This window comes from Nicotiana attenuata, chromosome 6, assembly GCF_001879085.1.
Source record: "Nicotiana attenuata strain UT chromosome 6, NIATTr2, whole genome shotgun sequence".
NCBI lineage: Eukaryota > Viridiplantae > Streptophyta > Magnoliopsida > Solanales > Solanaceae > Nicotiana > Nicotiana attenuata.
In genome coordinates this window covers 15,754,736-15,775,567 of record NC_031994.1, presented here as the reverse complement: position 1 = coordinate 15,775,567, position 20,832 = coordinate 15,754,736, and the positions used below count along the sequence as shown (strand labels likewise).

The window sequence follows — 20,832 nt, the reverse complement described above, 5'->3', positions numbered from 1 at the left end:
ATAAAAACATGTACCCGTATTATGTAAATTCTGGGCCACAAAGATCACATAAGTGGATTTAAAAGTAAGACACCGGTTGAAGAAAATAACATTAAATGGAGTAGGCATTAGCATTTGTTCCCAATATTATGCAACCATCAAGAGAATTGTTATTCATCTTTAAGAGGGCAAGTTTTGAGGATCTTGTCTCCCCAAATTTAACTACTAATAGTATTTGTACTCATTGTAAGGACACAATAAACAAGAATTAGCAAATCAATTCCTCTTTCTCTCATTTTCATAGTTATATACAAAAAGGTTTTCATTGAAACTTCGCTGTTAGCTTGACTCTAGCGGAGTATATCAGAACTACAGGCTTATTCTTCTTTGAGTATCTTTATACTTTTTAATTTTACTAATAAGATCATCTCAATCCATGTGTGTATAAATCATATACAAATTCAAATGTACCTCTTTACCAATAAATAATTTGGCGCCCGCCGTGAGACTTAGACAATTGTGGTATTATTTGGTCTATTCATCTTACGCTAACTTAATTTTTTTTTTGTTGCTTTTAGTTAGCATAATGCAGCTATGGAACACAATGATGTTAATAATTTGCTCGACGCTATCCTGAACCACAACAACGAGCCTATGAGCAATTCGCAGCAAGACGATTTGACTAGTGAGATTTACCATGATGGGAACGAATCAATTCCAAGTTGGGTGGAAAGAAATACTCATGTACAAGGAGTCCCACTCCTGATGATTTTGATGATGAGCCCGTTGCCGATACCATAAAAGTTTTGAGAGCGCAACAAAGGAAAATAATGAACCATCTCTCAAGACAAGACTGGATAATGACTGAGCTTCAAGAAGCATTATCGGCTGCTTCAAAAAATTCAGATGTTGGAGTTCAAGACCCTCCTGGCTTACCCACAAATCAAATGATTCCGGGAACTGGTAACGTAGCTTCAAGGGGGAGTTTAGATCGGATAATAACTGGACAAGCGGCACAGGCAATGGATCCGGAAACAAAAACATTACATACGATCCTTTCAGGGCTGAACTCATGAAATGCATGAGAAAGATAAATAACACATGGATCAAAACGCTAGAGAATTTTATGCTCGGATGGATAAGATGATCTGGGAGCACCTCCGGTCCTAAAGGGTCTGGAATCAAAGAAGTATATACAGTTGCCATTCAAACCTAGTGCGGCCTCCAGAGTGGATCTCAAATAGATTTAAGATGTCGGATATTCCTAAATATGATGGAACATCGGATCCATTGGAGCACACTATAACGTACACCACTGCTGTAAAGGGAAATAATTTGGCTCCAAATGAGATCGAATCAGTTTTGCTAAAGAAATTCAGAGAGGCCTTAATGAAAGAGGCTTTAACATGGTATTCACTCTTACCTAAATAGTAAATTGATTCTTTTGAAATGCTTGCAGATTCTTTTATTAAAGCTCACGTTGGAGCAAGAAAAATTCGAGCGCGGAAAGCAGATATCTTCATAATTGCTCAAGGAGATTCAGAATTACTTTGGGAGTACATGATCAGGTTCCAAAACGAAAGAATGTTGTTATCGGCAGTACCAAATAAATGGGCAGCGGAATCATTTATCATGGGCCTTAATTCTTTATGCTCAGATGCCTCAAGAAAGTTGATAGAAAGCTTGTTGGAGTTTTAGGAAACCACATCTGCTAATGTTCATAATCTTTATGAATCAAATCAAATGATCAGTTGAATTCTCTGATTTCTTTCAGAGTTTCTAACCATGATCGAAATTTAAAAATGTAAAAAAATAACCTCGGCTTAGACCGGAGGCTTCCAGGAGCCAGTTTTAAATGTATGCACCAAACCAAAGGTCAGATTTTGGGGCAAGGCAAGGACGTGAAACTAGAGGTTATCAATCATTAGAAAGACTTGGACCAGACAGGAGAATTGATCGTGGATGAAGTAGTAGAAGCTTGCAAGATAAAGAGCCATTTAGATCCCGAGATTTTAGTTACCCCAAGTTGTCTGATTACAGTTTCAACATTAGCCTTGTGGAGTTGTTTCTGCCATGAGGAACATAAAGGAAGCAAGGTTTTCGAAACCAATTCGGTCGGACCCTAATCAGAGAGACGCATATTTGTGTTGGGCCCATGCTCATATTGTCCAGCCAAAGGCCCAATGGCCTAATCATATTCTCTTTTGGTTTCCATTCCTATTCGGAATTGGATTTAGTGTTTATTCCTAATTAGAGTTGGTTTGAACTTTAAGAGAAAGCACCACTCGTGATCTATAAATAGGACAACATTGGAGAATCATTTTATGCTCATTGGTACAAGTCTTTGAAAGACTTAAGTACATAAGAGTGGTTTTTGAGAGAGCTTTCATTAAGAGAGAAGAGAGGAAAACGTAATTTGAAGTTGGCTGGTTGGAATAAAAATCTGCAGCAAAATAAATACTTTTCTTCTCTCTTCTCTCTTGATGAAAGCTCTCTCAAAAACCACTCTTATGTGCTTAAGTCTTTCAAAGACTTGTACTAGTGAGCATAGAATATTCTCCAAGGCTGTCCTATTTATAGATCATGAGTGGTGCTTTCTCTTAAAGCCAAAACCCACTCAAAATAGGAATAAACCGAATCCAATTTCAAATAGGATTGGAAACCAAAAGAGAATAGGATTAGGCCATTGGGCCTTTGGCTGGACAACATGGGCATGTACCCAACAAACTCCCCCTCCAGCCAAGGGGCCAAATGTGTCTTCAAGTAGAGGAACTATTGACAGGTTTCATGCCTGCCAATTTTCTACAAAATTCATGTTTACCTGCAACCACCGCCTTTGTCAGCATATCCGAAGGATTTTCATCAGTGTGTATCTTCTCAACCTCAAATAATTTCTCTTCCACGGCCATTCTTATCCAATGATACTTTCTATTTATATGTTTGGTCTTAGAATGAAAAGTGGAGTGCTTGGTGAGACAGATAGCACTCTGATTATCACAAAATAAGATGTACCGTGGCTGCTCAAAGCCAAGATCATTAATAAACTCCTTCATCCATAATAGTTCTTTGGCACCTTCTGTGACAGCAATATATTCGGCTTCTGTGGTGGATAGAGCTATGCACTTTTGTAATCTAGATTGCCAAGAAACAACTCCCCCTGCAAAAGTGATCAAATAACCGGAAGTGGATCTTGAATTATCAAGATTGCCTCTTAAATCAGAGTCTGTGTAACAAACAAGTTCAGGCTTGCCATTGCCTAGAGGTTATCAATCATTAGAAAGACTTGCACAGTTTCAAAACCAACTCTAAATAGGAATAAACATGGAATCCATTTCCGAATAAGAATGGAAACCAAAAGAGAATAGGATTAGGTCATTGGGCCTTTGGCTGGACAACATGGGCATGGGCCCAGCAAACTCCTCGCTCCAGCCAAGGGGCCAAATGTGTCTTCAAGTAGAGGAACAATTGACAGGCTTCACGCCTTCCAATTTTCTGTAAAACGCATGCTTATCTACAAGCTTAACTAAAAAGTCCTCAGGCTGCTCCATATAAATCTCTTCATCTAAATCACCATGAAGAAAAGCAGTCTTGACATCCATCTGCTCAACCTCTAAATATAGATTCGCGGCTAAGCCTAGAACCACACGAATAGAAGACATCTTCACAACAGGGGAGAAAATTTTATCAAAGTCAACTCCCTTCTTCTGGCCAAAACCTTTAACAACTAACCTCGCCTTGTACCTAAGCGCAGAGGTATGGTTATCCTGCTTTATTCTGAATATCCATTTGTTAGATAAAGCTCTCTTACCTTTCGGCAATTTCACTAACTCATATGTGCCATTCCCATAGAGTGACTTCATCTTATCTTCCATGGCTTCATCATAGCTATCAAGTTCTCCCATGTCAGTCAAAAGTACATTCTAATCAGGAGGATAGCGCATGAATTTTTGCTTTTCCCTTGTAGATCTTCTAAGAGAGGTTTCAGGAGCGTTCGAATTAGTTACCTGAGCAGGAATTGGTTGCCGACCAGCCAAGTTCATATCATGTTTTCCGATTCGTTAGCTATTGGATCGGGCTGATATTTTGATTGAGTGTTTGTACCATCCTGATCTTTGATTTGAACGGTGGAGATCGGATTTGGAGTCCCGTAGACCTAATTTCGATCCTCGAACAGCAGCTTCGTTTTTGTGGATTCTCCTCTTTCTTCAATTGATTTGTCGTTGCTATTGTTGCTCCGTGTTCGGCACTTGTTGTGTAGCCAATTTGGAGAACTTTTGTAACCCTCTTATTGTTATAGTGGAGCTTTTTGGATCTTTTTGATCCCGTGGTGTTTGCCTTCGATTTGAAGGGTTTTCCACGTTAAAATTTGGTGTTCATTATCTTCTTTATTTTCAGGTTTGCCTCTTCCTCAACATAACAATTTGTGGTGTGAATTTCATGGTACACATGGTCATAAAACTGGGGACTGCAGGCGACTTATAAAACAATATTTTTATTCCTATACCAACATAAAACTTCTATTAAATTAATTATTCTTAACAATTTCAATTTTGATAATTAATTTTTGTTTTACTAATATATAGATGTGCTACGAAGATGCCATTTGGCGGAACCAATTCGTCTTTAAGTCTTTGATTGTCTTATACATTTTGCTGCCAAGTGCAGTGCAGAAACTCTTTGAGATAAAATTTAAGATTCTAGAGTCAAGTACTTAAATCATTCTTAAAGTATATATAAGCAATTAAACTTTGTTTTCATCTGTCAAACATATTAAACCTTTTATACTTGTTGCATACTTACATTTTTTTTCTTCAATTATTCAAAGTTATTAAGATTTTGACCAGACAATTGCCGTCTTGTGGTCAAACTAGAGAAGAAATATATTTCTTTTGCGTCTTTATTCTGACTGAATTCAATCGAAGAGTACATAGATATCAGCTGATGCAGGGTAAAATGCCGTTTGCCAATTATTTACTTTCCTCGATCCTAAAATTCTCTCTATTTCGATATCTCCAACGGCACTTTTTTATTTGTCTTTTATAGAAAACATTAACACTAATTTAATAATATATAGTATAATACAATACAACTTTGAAGACCATTTATAAAAAGAATAACACTTGCAGATTCATTTATCTGTTCAATACTTAAATTTCATTTGATATTCCTTAGTGAAATTGACTTTTCTATTATCACTTATATAATACATGTCTCGGTAACTAATGATCATGCGAGACAGATATAATGGTTCATACTTTAACATCAAATGAATATCTTAAAATACAATGTCCAATAAAATACTGTCATAAAACCTATGATACCAAGTACAAAGTGTATAGCTTCTAGTTATAAGCTAGTAGTTACCGAGTGTTTTGAGAATTTTCTTCATAGTGTCAACTTTGTAGAAGTCGGAGAATTCTTGGTAATAACAAAGAACGAGGAATCTTTTGTCAGTGATCGTGAATGACTGATTTTTTAATTTTTTTCGATTTTGGTCTCACAAGAACAACTCAAAAAGATTGAGAAATAGAACCATCTGATTTATTTCATCCTCAATAGCCTGGGGTCTTTAAACATGGAGAAGAAAACATGTGCAAATCCTCTAGTTATAATCCTACTTGTGTGTATTTTCCTTCTAGGGACCTCCTTCAACATAAGTCTTATTTTCCCATTTTACACAATCAATTCAATCTTCTCAATATTCTCATCTTGTTTTATGACAAATAATCAAGCTAGTTCATATTTTGTTGAAGCAAAAATCAAGCAATTAGCTCCATCTCCTCCTATTAATCCTCCCATCCCGCGATTCGCTTACTTAATTTCTGGATCAAAAGGTGATCTTGAAAAGCTATGGAGAAGTCTAAGAGCATTATATCACCCATGGAATTACTATGTTATTCATTTGGACTTGGAATCATATGTACAAGAGAGATTGGAACTTGCTTTAAGAGTGGAAAAAGATCCAATTTTTTCCCAAGTTGGAAATGTGCATATGATTAGTAAAGCAAATATGGTGACATATAGGGGACCAACTATGGTTGCTAATACTCTTCATGCTTGTGCTATTCTTCTTGAGAAGCATAAAGATTGGGATTGGTTTATTAATCTGAGTGCTTCTGATTATCCTCTAGTGACTCAAGATGGTCAGTTCTATGCTCTTTTAGCTCTCTCCTTCCTTCCTTTTTTTTTTTTAAATTTTCTTAAGGGCCGTCTGGTGCACTAAGCTCCCGCTATGCGCAGAGTTCAGGATAGGGCTGGACCACTAGGCTCTATTTTTTCTCTTGGTTTGAGGGTTTTACCCCCCTTAGCAGGCTTATACTTTCGAGCGTTGAAAATAAAGAACTTCTTACTAGAGATGCTTTACCTTTCTTAGTAGGTTTACACTGCGCAAATCTCCACCTTTCGATAGGGAGTTATATTGTTCGAATCCAAATTTACTCAGGTCATCTCTTGGTGGAGGTCATTTTACCCCATAGTCTAAATTGCACAAATCCGATTTAGTCGAACCATCTTTTGGTAAGGCGTGCTTATTGGCCTACACAATTAGTCAGTTCAATGAATTTCCAGTATTGAATAAAATAATTAACATATACAGCGGAAAGTAGGGATATCCTAAAAAAAATACGATATCCTACCAATTGTATCAACCTGTCCCTAAAGGCTCGTTTGGTACGAAAGATAAGAGATAATTAATTTTGGAATTAAATTTGAGATGAGTGTATCTCACATTTGGTTAAGATAAAATCGCAGTATAACTAACCGCAGATTAGTTATCCCGGAATTGTAGTGTTATTTTTATCCCTATGGGTGAGTGGGATAATAATAACCCTAAATCCGCGTAATAATTAATCCTGAGATAACTTGTTTCCCAAGGCAAACAACCCCTACGTTGTTTAGTGTTCTCATACCAGAAGTTGTCCAGAGCCCATCTTTGGGTTACTTTAAGGTCTCGCTTATTTATTCTTCTGTTTTTTTGCTTAGAATGATTTCCCTTTTTTTTGTAGATCTTCTCTTCACATTTTCCGATTTGAAAAGAGAGTTGAATTTCATTGAGCACACAAGTGAGCTAGGTTGGAAAGAGTATGTTCTTAATTCTTCTCTCTCTGTTTCTCACTTTGTCCTCTTGTTGTTGTATTTTACCATTTGAGCTTTAATTTTTCATGTTACTATTTGCAGGACAGGAAGGGCAATGCCACTTATTATAGACCCTGGGCTATATAAGACCACAAAGTCTGATATATTTTGGGTCACACCAAGGAGAAGTGTTCCCACTGCCTTTAAACTCTTCACTGGTTAGTTTGGACAATGGATTTTGCCAAATTGTATATGCATTTTGAACGTTGTTAACATATGTTCATGCATCACGACTACAAATAGAAAACTGAAAATGCCATGCCAATATACTTCAAGTTGATGCCATAAACTATTGCATTTTAGAATGTACATTCTACTTTTTCCCCATGATTTGCATATGTTGTACACGTCCAACATGTTTGACGGGGCACGTACCTAGTTTAGGAAATACTAAAAGACTTCTGGCACACACCTAAATTACCCACACAACTTGTTTTATGCCTAATGGAGCATGTTATTAATGGTAAAATAGTGAAAGAGATTCCGAAAAGAGAAACATATCTTCTTTTTAAACATATTAAAAAGGAAAGAATGTCATATATAATGGAACAGAGAGAGTAGTAATAATTCTGTAATCTCATTAGTTCTGACAGTTGAAAATACGTGTGTGTTAACAAAACATTTGCAATTTATTCCGTGAAAGTTTTTCCCTCAGGTTAATTTTTGAATATCAAATTATCAATATGCAAGTGAGCACATTTAGCTTTTAGGTTTGATGAACCAATGATAGTTTGCATCAGAATTTCAGTTTCCAGAACACTTTTCGGTTTTACGAAAGTTGTCTGTCAGATTTATCAATTTTTGTTGGTTTTTCAAATGATAGGATAGCAAAAAGAGGTATTTGTATCTATACCCGTTTTTTGGGTCACGTTTTAATTTGTGTCCGCTTTGCAAAAAAAATTACAAGCGTACTCACTTTTTCGCGTAACTTCAGCATACGGGGCTAAAGTAGCAAAGACAATCACGCAAAACTTCAGCATTCTAGTAGACGGGCCTGAAGTAGCAAAGGCAATACGAACTTCAGCAGAAGATGCTGAAGTTATTTAGTTCATTTGTAAAAACTTCAGCACTATATAAGCTGAAGTTTTTGAAAAAGCTTTCTAACATACTAGATAAATAATCACCTTATTCTTTCATAGTGTACTAATACTATAAAATAATCAGATTGCCACAGTATCTAAATCATGAATTTTTGAAACAATAAACGTGAAAAAAACAGAATTATCATGAAAAGAATCACTAAGTGTGACCTTAAACTTCACGTACGTGGAAATATTCACAAATTATTGTCTACTAACTTACGTAATTATTTATAATTTATTTTTAAATAATCTGATAAACATACTTATGGCAATCATCCCATGAACTGAAGTTTCATAGCAGCACCAACAGCAGCAGAAGAAAGAAGAAGAAGAAGAAGAAGAAGAAGAAGAAGAAAATGAAGGAGGAGAAGGAGGAGGAGAAATGGGCTGAAGTTATTTAAAAAGTGGGTACAAGTTAAAAATTTTTTAAAAAATGGGTATAGGTTAAATGGGGGTGACCAAATAGGGCGCCCCGTGCAATTTTTATTAGCAAAAAGATTAAAAGTATAGATTGAAAATGTCTCTCAATAATTTTGTTAAGCATAACAACGCTTTAAATAGTCATTTAGGAACAAAAAAAATCCACAAAATTCAAAAATCCTAAAATATCTCAACTAACTTAAACAATCTAATAGAAATTTAAAATTGAAATTTATCATAAACCTAAACAAATTATTATGTTAAAAAAGTTACTGCAGTAACTTAAAGCAACAAAATTTTAATACTCCTCCTTTGCTTCAGTTGCTGCAATTTAAAAAGTTGCTCCTCCTCAATTCTTGCTTCTATTGTTTGTCCTTGAGGATTGTTTTGAGCATCGTTGAAATTGCACATTTTTGTAGTGCAATTCTTTTTGTTCTTTTCTTCTTTCTTTTTCGTCTTATGGTTTTGTGCATAAAAAACACCTATAGTGACTTTGTCTTATTTAGTATTTGATTCTGGACAATGATAGGATTTTCAGGGATTGCTCATAAGGATTGTTCTTCCATTACAATATTCAATAAATCATAGATTTTTAGATATGATTTTCTTTTTACTGAGCAAATCCAATAGTTTTCGCCACTGAAAGTTTGTAGGGCATTCAAAGATAGACTGTTGCTTGTCATGTTTGAAAATGGGTTTAAAAATGGATATTGGTTAAAAATATTTTGAAAATGGTTCTTTGGAAGAACTCACAGATCCTATAAGATCAATGAAGCTCTGATACCACTGTTGGTTTTTTGAAAGATGGGGCAACAAAAAGATTAAAAGTATTGATTAAAATGTCTCTCAATGATTTTGTTAAGCATAACAAGGCTTTAAATAGCTAATTAAGAACCAACGAGGGTTATGGTGGAGTGGTAAGTACTCCTTCATCCTTAACTAGAGGTCTCGAGTTTGAGTCCCTGGGTATGGAGTCGCCTTTGTTAGGGAGCGCTTTACCCTCCAATGTGGGATTTTCTGGGACGAATCCGGATTTAGTCAGACTCCAATATGAGTACCGGACATCGGATGGAAAACCAAAAAAAAATCAATTAGGAACAAAAATTCCATATAATTTAAAATTCAAAAAAAATAAATAAAAAATATCTCAACTAACCTAATTAAACAATCTAATATAAATTTGAAATTGAAATTCATCCTAAAACTTAGCAACTTATTATGCTAAAAAAGTTAGTAACTGAAAGTAACAAAATTTCACTATCTCTAGTGTAGAAACAGAAATGGATATGTTACTATTTTACCACATTGGGGAGCAAATACACCATCAAGTGAATTTTGACCTAGTGTGCATCATAATGGTAATATTGTTTTTCTTTTCTTGATTATGAAACTAATTACACTATCAGTGTAATTTAGCACGTGATAATATGTCCATTATAATTTTTATCGTGTAAATTGTGTTTTGTACACCATTAGTACATAAAACTTAAACTCTGAAGCATATTACAAACTTTTATTATAGGTTCAGCTTGGATGATCCTTTCACGTGCATTTGTGGAATACTGCATATGGGGTTGGGATAATCTTCCTAGGAACCTACTTCTATACTACTCAAATTTTGTGTCCTCTCCAGAAGGCTACTTTCAGACTGTTGTATGCAATGCACCAGAATTCTCTTCAACTGTTATTAACCATGACTTACACTATATTTCTTGGGATGTTCCTCCAAAACAACATCCACATACTCTTTCCCTAAATGATACTGCAAAAATGGTTGCAAGTGGCGCGGCGTTTGCGCGTAAGTTCAAGCAAGATGATCTTGTTTTAGACAAGATTGATATGGAATTACTTAACAGGAGTAATGGTAGTTTCACACCTGGTGGTTGGTGTGCTGGAAATCCTCCTTGTTCTAAAGTTGGAAATCCAACAAAACTTAGACCAGGTCCAGGGGCTCAAAGGCTTAGGAGACTTATTGGTAGACTAGTTTTGTCAGCTAAATTTAGTCAAAACCAGTGTAAATAGATTTTCCTTGTAATTTTACCCCTATTTAGTTTTTTTTTAATAATATTGTACTGAGACGGGCTTAAATGGTATAACATGGACGATAAGTGAGGATACATATAGTGAAAACAACTTGCTTGGGATTGAGGAACAAAAGTTGTCGTTATTTTATCCCTGCTTGTTAATTGATCCAAAAACACGAGTGGGATATTACATTGACAACACATATCAACATTTGTCACTACTTTGGTGTCAATGTTTCCATGGATGGTTATTTAACTTTTAATTTACTTCACAAAAGTAATAAAACTAATTTTATAATGGAAAAACAACTCAACTAGGCTTATATATTATAAGAAGTAAAAATGACAAAACATGCTAGATCTTACCCCAAAAAACGCAAGTAAGCGGCCACATGAATAAAATTGCTATATAACTATAGCCGCGACACAACTCACGTTACATAATATCCACGTGACACTACTTAAAAAATAAAAAGTTAACCATCATAAGATATAGAGATAAACTGTAATGTGTCACATGGTGAAACATCAAATATTCGGTTGGATCTTAAACCAATAGAGAAACATGTCTTCTATGTTCTCCTTTGCCTTTCTCAATCAATCTTGAAACTTGCCTAATTAACAGGCGGCAGGCCAGCAGATTAAAATATAACACTGAAAATGTTACCATCATCTGGCTAAAAATAACAAAAAGCAAATAAAACAACCAAAACAGTTTCAGAAATGAAATGGAATAGAATTATCAAATCTCACTAGCCAACAATGTCCCATTGGAAAGATGTGCTCCAAATAACTTAGAAGTTATAATTTGTGCATGCTTTATGTCAAACCAATTGGCTGGTCATGAACAGCATAAACATCTTAAACAGAATATGCTGGAAAATGAATGCGCTTAGACGTCATCAGGCCAACATCTAACATTGCAGAGAATTTCTTAAGAACTTCAAAATTATAGAATATACAAACAGAACTAACACTTGCAACTCTTCACTCCTCTCCAAAACCAATATTTATTTACAACACTTTCCACTATGAGACAAAATCTCATATTTCCAGAGAGTTGCTTCCACCATGAACTAATTGCAAAATTATTTGTTTCTTGATGGCAACTTCCTTGTTACCATAGTATTGTATCTAGCTTATATCAGCTACAACAGTATCTTGGTGTAACCCCCTCATTTTACCTGTGCCGAACTCTTCTCGTTCACACATTTCCTCTTCTTAAAGCAACGGTCAAGATTTTGGGGACTTGAACCACATTAGACCATCTCCAAGAGCTTGATATTTCCCATAGAATTTGCAGCAACTAAGGTAGAGGACTGACCACGCCAACACACGGATGAGATGAACTGTGCACTGTCGTCCACTTCATCACCAGAAAGCGGATCTGTGCTATTAAATTTAAATGATAATGCTGGCATAGGAAAAGCTTTGTGGTAGATGACAACCTGCAGCATGACACAAAGCACCAAATCCACATTAATAATGGAAAATTGAGAAGTAATCAGCACTAATAGCCACCAATTGGGTGTTAGTTTCCAAATTCAATTTTGGCAGGAAATTTGGTTAGAGTGAGTTGGCCAATTTCCAGCTTAGTTCTACAGTATCATTTACTTGTAATCATCCATTTGGAGCTCATCTAAAACAATAACACCCATTTTAGCTGTCAATCTTTTGAATTGTTCTTAGAGTCTTCCCCTTAACTGAGCTATTCGACCCTTTCTCGAAACTCCTCTTTCCTCGAGGTTAACTTTTTCAATTTTTATTCATTTGCTTGTATCAATTGGTATCAGAGCCATTCAATCGTCAGCTCCAGCCTTAAAGATTCTCACAGAAACACGATCGACCATGGACATGAAGGAGATGGTGTTAATGAAGAAATAAATCGGAGATCTAAAGAGGAAACAAGATCAATCAGGATTACAGCATATGCAATCAATTGCAAAGCTCATGGCTAAAATGGACACACAAGAGAGAATGAAGAATCTACCGCACTTCGACCATCTAGGAGTCTGAGAACCCTGTTTCTTGGCCACACCAGCAAATAGATTAAAGTTTCACTCCATTTACTTCACTAGTCTGTCAAAGATCAAAATTTCCCGAGTTTTGATGGGTCTGATTTGAGAACATAGCTGTAAGGTGGATCAGTTCTTCTAAATTGATGGTGTACCCATTGGAGCAGAGAGGGTCAAGGTGGAAGTAGTCCACTTTGGGGGAGAAGTAATCCAATGGCACGAACCTTTTATGCATGGAAGGAAACATTTGGCTTAGTTATCCTGGGACGAGTATGTATTGGACCTAAATGAGAGGCTTGGCCAAGAGTATGATGATCCTACGGCTGAAATGAAGAATTTGAGGCTTGATAGGAGCATTAACGAGACCATGGTACTTTTGAATGAGTTTTCACCAGGTTCTCTCTCTGCCACTTATGCAGTTAGCTGTTTCTAGATGGTCTAAAACAAGACTCATTTTATCACATTCAATCATCATATTGTCACACCTCCAGCTCGATGAATATACAGGTCTATGTACAACCCGGAAAATGTCATCATTTCTAATCTTTATTCAGTCTTGGTATGACAATATATCCATCTTAAAATTCCCATTTCTATGACATTCATCTAGTTTGTGCATATGTTGAGTCCGGAGAACCAACATGCACTCCCATATAACACCATGGTGCCTATTCGTTTACATTACTGGCCCTTCACATTGTTAGCATATTACTCCTATAGCACTCCTCCATTTCAATCATCTCTATAAAAACAAATTCTTATTCTTCCACGCAGTTGGCTCTTCCTCTGCTGACCCAACTTCAACACATGCGTAAAATGTGTGTAAATTTTCCAGACAAGTAGCCTGCTCTTGCATTGAGGACCAGTAATGTTCCCATACTTAAGTTGGCACCTTTTTGGGTTGTTTGCAGCTAGCAAGGCTTCAGACGAAGATACTTCCAAAAGCTATGGCTTTTCTCTGAAGGATATAAGATGGACACGAAATTAGGTGACAAAAGGAAGTCAATGACCAACTAATCAAATCAGATTATAGTTGGCTGATTTATGTGAATTTAGAGCAACAAAATGTAGCTGAAATCCTTTGGTTTCCTCTTGAAGCTCAAGGAGAACATCTTTTTGCAGACTGCCTATAAACCTGCTTGTGCCAGAGATCAACTTAAGGTACCAAGGGGGAACACTATGTGGCAAATAAACGACAGCCATCACTAGGTATACATGCAAGGATGTGATTGTTTGATTAGGGCTGGTTATCCCGTTGATGGTACACACGTCTCTGATATATGGTCTAGGCCAATCAGGTATCCAATGTTGTACATGCTCAATATGATCCAAAGGCATATCTATACACGTCTAGATAAACACGTTTAGAATAGTACACAATGAAAATTGCCACATGGTGGAATATGCACAAGGCCCAACGTGTCATCTATAACACGCAGACTACACCCTGCCTTGAGGGTGCTGATGCCAAATTTCATTTTATAGGCAGCATAAGTGAAGTTTTGACCAGTTTGTGCTTTCTTAATTTTTGCTTCACCGCATGGAATTTACTGTTAATAAACTGATTTCTACATGTAGAAGCAGTCTCAAGATTCGGAACAATCAAAGAGTTAGGCCAGAATAATAAACTGTGTCAAACTATCAGTGTACAAACTTAGCATCTAGAACCAGACATACTGAACTACTAAAACACAAAATAACCGCCAGACCTTGCATTTTGCATTTATGGTCAAACTTCTCTACAACAGCCATCCTCTACCTCTATAACATCACTTCACTATAACGGCCTATGTAACCAATTTTTCATGTTATGTTGTATATATGTTCTCTACAACAGCACTTCACTACAACATCCAAAAAATGTTCGGAAAAAAAGAGGTTGTTATAGAGAGGTTTGCATGTACTAACTATAGAGATAGGCTTTCCTTTTAAATGACTTTTTGGAGAAACTATAGATAAAAATATGATGCACCCAAAAGTCACGGATAAGGAATATATGCAGCGCTGATATCCAGTAGGCTGTATCACCAGGTCTTGGACTAATTCCAAGCAATCGACACTTTACAAGATGAAACAACTTAAATGGAATCATTTAGATAATCTCCAGGAAATTCTTCACCAATTGAATCTTCATGTGAAGAATGAAGTTGAGTTTCACATGAAGTGGACTCATTTCAACAAATCAGCAGTCATAACAAAAATGAACTCTTTTGAATAAATCGGTAATTATAACAAGAGTTTATTCTTATGTGCCATAATGAGCACAAGTATATTTTTGAGGTTAGAGATCTCTAGTAGAACCCTATTTTGCCTCTAAAGATTCAGTATTGAAATGAAATATCCGAATTGAGCAGAATATGCATAGATGATTCATATGGCCGATTGTTTGTGATGGAGGCAGAGTCAATTGGCTGATTGATTTAGTGCGCATGTAACAGGGAAATGGTCATTGTGAATCAAGATAGTATGTTATAAATGTACAAAAATCACGTGTTCTACGCTGTAATACAGTATCACTACTACTGTGTCATTTGTTTAATTTATTTATGGACTGCATTCAGCAACTTCACCACTATGTTTAAAAGTAACTTGAACTTTGAACACAAACTGCAGCCTCATGTATCTGCCTTAAGGTATGATGCTCAAAGATCCAGTATTAGTCAAACTATTTATCCTTATATATAGATGTGATCATGTGAACAAACATTTTCTATTACAATCTAAGTATTGCTCAAAACTAATTTATAATGCAATTAAGTACGCAAGTATAAGATTCAACTTTGTGGTAATAAATGATACCTCATTTGTCTCTGAACCAGTTGCTATGTAACCATCAGCTACAGATAGGCCAACGAAGTTCTGAAATAAAGAAATGCTTTCATCAATAGCAAAGTACATTCAGGCACAATTACGTTACCATGGGAAAGGGAAGATACAAAGTACAAGTCGGGAGTAACTTGTAAGAAGAAACTAGAGACATGATTTGGTTACTAACAATCATGTCTTAAAAAGAAGAAATTGGAGGTAGTGTTGATGAATGATGATACAGAAAATCATTTACCCTTGAGAACATACACGGCTTTTTATGTAGATGCATAAGCTTACATTAGGAAATCAATACAAGTTTCATGCCAGTACTCTACCATTTGAATAAGTGCAACAAACCCACGGTGTATAAAGAGAGTACAATATGACATAAGAATGCTTGAAGTGCCTCACAGGCTTGGCTCGAACTCTGATTGTCTAGCTATTCTAGACAAGCTCGAACAAGAAATTCATTAAGATTATGCTACGTATACACACATTTTATCCCTCCTTTGTACACCTCTTTTTCTTCGTCTACTTTTCTGGTTTAGGCCCTGTTGCCACCACTACCCCACTTTCTTTTGTCGACCTCTCTCCCTCCATTTCTTTATCTCACAACGAAAAGCTATTCAACTCTCCGTTTCTAACTCATCTACTTAAAGTCTGTTATAATATGGTCCTCACAGGTAGATATCGTTGCAGTTGGACCCATAAGTAGATTCCACCAAGGGTTGTAAACGAATCAAGCTGTTTGTCAAACCCAACTTTGCTTTTGGTATATAAGGGAGGATCAAAGTACAATACCTTTACATTCATATGACCAGTATAAGACTGAAGAGGAGAATCAAGAACATGAGACGTGCACGATGACAGATCCCACAGCTTTATCGTATTATCCGTAGATGCAGACACAAGAGTTGTTGAATCTATGAACTTGACATAGCTCACTGTCTTGTTGTGCCCAACTAAGGTGCATAGCGGCAATTTTGAGTTTCGCAGATCATAGTAATATATCTTATGATCTGCTGAACCAAAAGCAAGGGCCCGTCCAGAATCAACGGGGAACTGAACACAGCAGACGTTAGCTTTTGTTTTTATGGTTCCAACACTTACTCCCTGCAGCAAACCAGGTAAGAAACCAACTTATTACACATCCACATTCAATCTATACAACAATAATAATTAGATGACTGTAGTACATTTAGTTTTAAAGCTGACATCCACCAAGTGCAAAAGTAGAATTGCCTGATTGATATTCCAAAGCTTAACAGAACCATCATCGCTCCCACTCGCCAACATGGTTGGATCTGCTACGGAAAAGTCTACAGACCAAATGCGTTTCTCGTGCTCTCTCATCTCCATGAAAAGCTGACTTCTTGTGACATCCCATACCTGTATCATATTTCTAAGCGAACTTCTTTCTGATTCTGTTAAATAAAAAAGCAATAATGATCATGAATTTGACTAACCTGCACCACACCTTCAAAGTTACTTGAGGCGAGCTGGCTCTTGATATAGCCATTCCAACATATACTGCTTAACTTTGATCTATTAGCCATTTCAGCGACTGGATAGTGTATATCACGATCCACATTTAGAATTGAGTTATACTCAAAAACTTTGATCTTCTTATTTACACCGGCAGTTGCAAAAAATTCACCGTCGCGATCAAAACCGAGAGAACATACAAGATTGGAAGAGTTTAGAAGATCCCCTTGCCTTAAATCTGCCTTCACTTCTAACTTGCTAAAAGAAAAATACTTGCACAGACCCTCTAAGTACGAATTGATAAATCCACTCTGTCCATCCTCCTTGTACCATCTTTTTGATGACAAATTACTCAGAGAACTCCTTTCAGTAGCTGTACCGGAACTTCTACATTCCGTACTTGTTTGACAACGTCTACTCGTAGATTTGTCCATTGTTTTAGCAATCCTGCGTCTTGTCATGAAATAAGCTGTCTCCAATTTTCTGAAGTTCTTCATCAAACGGGAACTTTTTGCTAAAATGCTGCCTTTATATTCAATTTGCCTTTCGGGTTTCTGGCTTTCATCTTGATGACCATCGGATTTCTCACCTGTGCCAAGCCTAAATCTCTTTCTAGATCCAGAGCTCCCGGAATCATCATCTTCAGTAATATCTGTCCTCCGCGGATTTAAGCGCTTAGCTGGTTCTAAGCTTGAGCCTCCTTTTATCTTAAGGGTTGTCTGCATCTTAGACGCCTCTTCTATATCAGACGATACAAAAGAAACAATTTCTTGCAAATTTTCCACAGCCTCCTGCTTTCGCTGTTGGATTAGCAAAAGGAACTCCAGCAATAATTCCTGCTCATCTATTTTTTCTCTAAGCTCTATTGCTGCTTCACGTTCTTCTAAGTCATGTCTTGGAGTTCTGAGGAATTCACTTTCTAGCAACTCGCTGTCATCAATTGAAAAGAACAAATGAGGAGAGACTGGGAAAGAATCAAGGATATTGGTGTTAAAATCACTACGGATTAAGATGATCAATTGCATAATATCCATTTTAATGAAAATTCGATGAAAGAAGCAGAGATAGTAGAAAATTCAAGCGAGTGATAAGACGTCCGAAATGCATTTCATCATTAGAAAGGGACTCACAATATTCAGATAGTACTCATTAGTAGATACCTCTTTTGTGTCATTATTATCTATTTTCTTTTACTATCAACAAGTATTTAGAATTCTTTGGTCTTTCTACTTTGGATGAAACAATGGACATCCTTATCAATAAACAATAAGGTTCAAGATGGACATTGAACCGTAAATCAGCAATGATTTTGCATATTGTCACTGAGACAAGGCCTTATGAAGAGATTGCAAGATGCAGAATCAAGCTGTCCACAATAGCTAATTCTGCGTGAAATCTAGTGCTGTCATATCTTCAACTATAGGCACTCTCGGTGGGTGTAATTAGTTTACTTTCTCACAATGCATATGATCTTACTCCCAAGACGTAAAGCCATTGCATCGACCAATTTTCTTAATGAAAAAAAAGGGATACTGCTGTTGCAAGACATGTAATAGTTTTTCTAGTTTGATAGCAAAAAGACTAGAATCAAGGTTCTCAAGGATGATGTTATAAATCAGAAGTAAATATTAGTGGAAGACTTAAACAACAAACTGATCAGGTCACAAAACAACTCAAGAATGGAATGCGTTAAGGGAAACTTTCCGAGGCAAAAAGAATAAACCAAGTGGGCGCGAAAAAGAATGCTCACCCCATTTTTGGCCGACTACTTGGTTCCGGATGTAATAACCATAAGCAAAATGAAGCTTCTTTAGGCCATTTCAACAACAATTGTGGGGGTAGGACACGATGTCTTAAACATGACATAGTTGCAATTTTCTCATCTGATGAGTTGAAGGTACAAAATAGCTGCTCACAAATTATAAGCATCAATAAGATAAAAACATCATCATAGAGGACACTAAAATTTAACTAAAGGAACACCTCAATGCCACAAAATTTGCTAATATATTGCTAGTACTAACCTCAAAGAGAAGGACTCCGAGTCGATAAATGTCTGAAGCACAAGTGCTTGGAGATCCATCAACCTCTTCTGGACTATTGTACCAATTAGTTTCCAAGTGCAATATCTGTTTCATTGGAAAAGTATGCTTCTTTTCTTCAATATGTCTATTCTTATTAGCTTCCAAAGTCTGCACCATATGACCTGAACTTGACTGCAAACAACTGCTATCAGATACTATGCCAGATTCAATAGGCAAAGGTGAAGATGAACTATTTAGCCCATCTTCACACGAATCGGAACCCGAATCGGAGCAGGATGCAGATTCAATAAAAGCAACACGGTTGAAAGATGACATGACAAAACATGATGGTCTCACATTATGAACAACTATCCCCTGAGTATGTGCCAAGTTTACAATCTCCACAATTTGAGTAAATATGTGCAAACATTCAAGAACATCAACACTTCTCTCTGGATCATCCAACCAATGTCTCAAACTAACATCTTTACTACTACTACTACCACCTATTGTTTTCCTGCCCTGTTGATCTTTAAGACAATTCACATCAGAAAATCCAGAATCATAACAAAATCTTGAATTCCTATCCACAACACTTGAAATATTCAAACCCCTTGAATTTTCAGACCTCTCCCTACCAGACTGAGATGAACCCTCCATTTTTTATCCACGTATAATTGCATGTAGCTCAATCCACAGCCACAAAAATCAAGAAACTGTGAAATTCTCAGACTCCTACCACATCCTTTTACTTCCAACCAGGTGCGGAAAATTTTACTAAATATGTACAAATATTAAATTTCGAATCGAGCTCGTAAACTACTGTATGATTCCAATATAGCCATGCTGAATCAAGAACTCATTTTTACTACACAAATAGTTCAAATCATCAACCCCACAAAATTCTGTGATATCAGCTACCTACTTTTTAACAAAGAAACATTAGATATCTGAGGAAAGACTAAACAGCACCGCCAAAAATAATATCAGCAGAAAGAAGCTGAGTTTGTACTACTATTATATCAGCTAAAAGCAAACAAAAAAAACAAGAACCACACAACAGATACTGTAGTTTTAGAAAATACAAAACATTTTGATTTATTATTGTAAAGAAGAAGTACTAATGTACTGCAGCCTCATAAAATTAGGTGAAAATCTTTTCCTTTTCTGACAGGATGTATGAAAAGAAAACAAGTCTTTCCATACATGGAAAAAAGGATAAAAATAAAAATAAGAAAAAGGGGTTTATTTTATTAGAAAAAAAACACAGTGCTACTGTGCAGGACATTAATTTAATGATAATTGATTTTTATATTCCTCAAGGGGTCCACTCATTATCTACAATCCACTGATTTTAGCTTCTATTACATCTCATCTACGTGGCACTTTCACATCCTCAAAGCTCGCTTTCAGTTAGCAGTGAGGCCAAATATTAATGTAGCTCATCTCTTGTGGACCAAATTCCAAAAAAAAAAAAAAAAAAAAGTTAAGTGCACGTATACAACAACAACAATCCAGTATAATCCCACTAGTGGAGTCTGGGGAAGGTAGTGCCTACGCAGATCTTACCCCTACCAAAAATTCCTCACCTTGCTCTTGGGATGACTCGAACTCACAACCTCTTGGTTGGAAATGGAGGTTGCTTACCATCAAAGCAACCCCTCTTGTCAGTTAAGTGCACGTATATGTTATGAAAATATTATAGTGGACGTCCATTTATTACTCCGCTATAGATAATCTTCTTCAGGAAGATTATCCATTTAGTACTCCATTGAAGTTTATCTACAAGCAACTTACACAGCAACTTGCAGTAGCAGCTTAAACAGCAGCTTGCAGTAGCAGCTTACACAGCAGCTTCCTT

The 20,832-nt window shown here is 36.3% G+C and overlaps 2 protein-coding genes across 3 annotated transcripts; one reads left to right on the top strand and one right to left on the bottom strand.

Moving 5' to 3' along the window:
* On the top strand, positions 840-10,637 carry LOC109227655 (beta-glucuronosyltransferase GlcAT14B-like). Its single transcript, XM_019392855.1, has 6 exons — positions 840-942; positions 1,439-1,547; positions 5,539-6,122; positions 6,984-7,059; positions 7,156-7,271; positions 10,138-10,637. The coding sequence occupies exons 1-6, from the start codon at positions 840-842 to the stop codon at positions 10,635-10,637; spliced, it is 1,488 nt and encodes a 495-aa protein (XP_019248400.1).
* On the bottom strand, positions 11,371-20,175 carry LOC109226643 (protein SPA1-RELATED 4-like). 2 transcript variants are annotated; one of them, XR_002068097.1, is made up of 7 exons: positions 18,972-20,175; positions 18,698-18,855; positions 16,929-17,877; positions 16,659-16,851; positions 16,264-16,575; positions 15,454-15,513; positions 11,371-12,087 (listed from the first exon to the last, which is right to left on the bottom strand). XR_002068097.1 is itself a non-coding variant. In XM_019391464.1 (7 exons), exons 1-7 carry the CDS (start codon positions 19,629-19,631, stop codon positions 11,899-11,901), a joined length of 2,475 nt encoding a protein of 824 aa, XP_019247009.1. In that variant the 5' UTR covers positions 19,632-20,173; the 3' UTR covers positions 11,371-11,898. The 2 variants fall into 2 exon arrangements, 1 of the variants encoding a protein (XP_019247009.1); XM_019391464.1 differs by having other exon boundaries at positions 16,705-16,851; positions 18,972-20,173.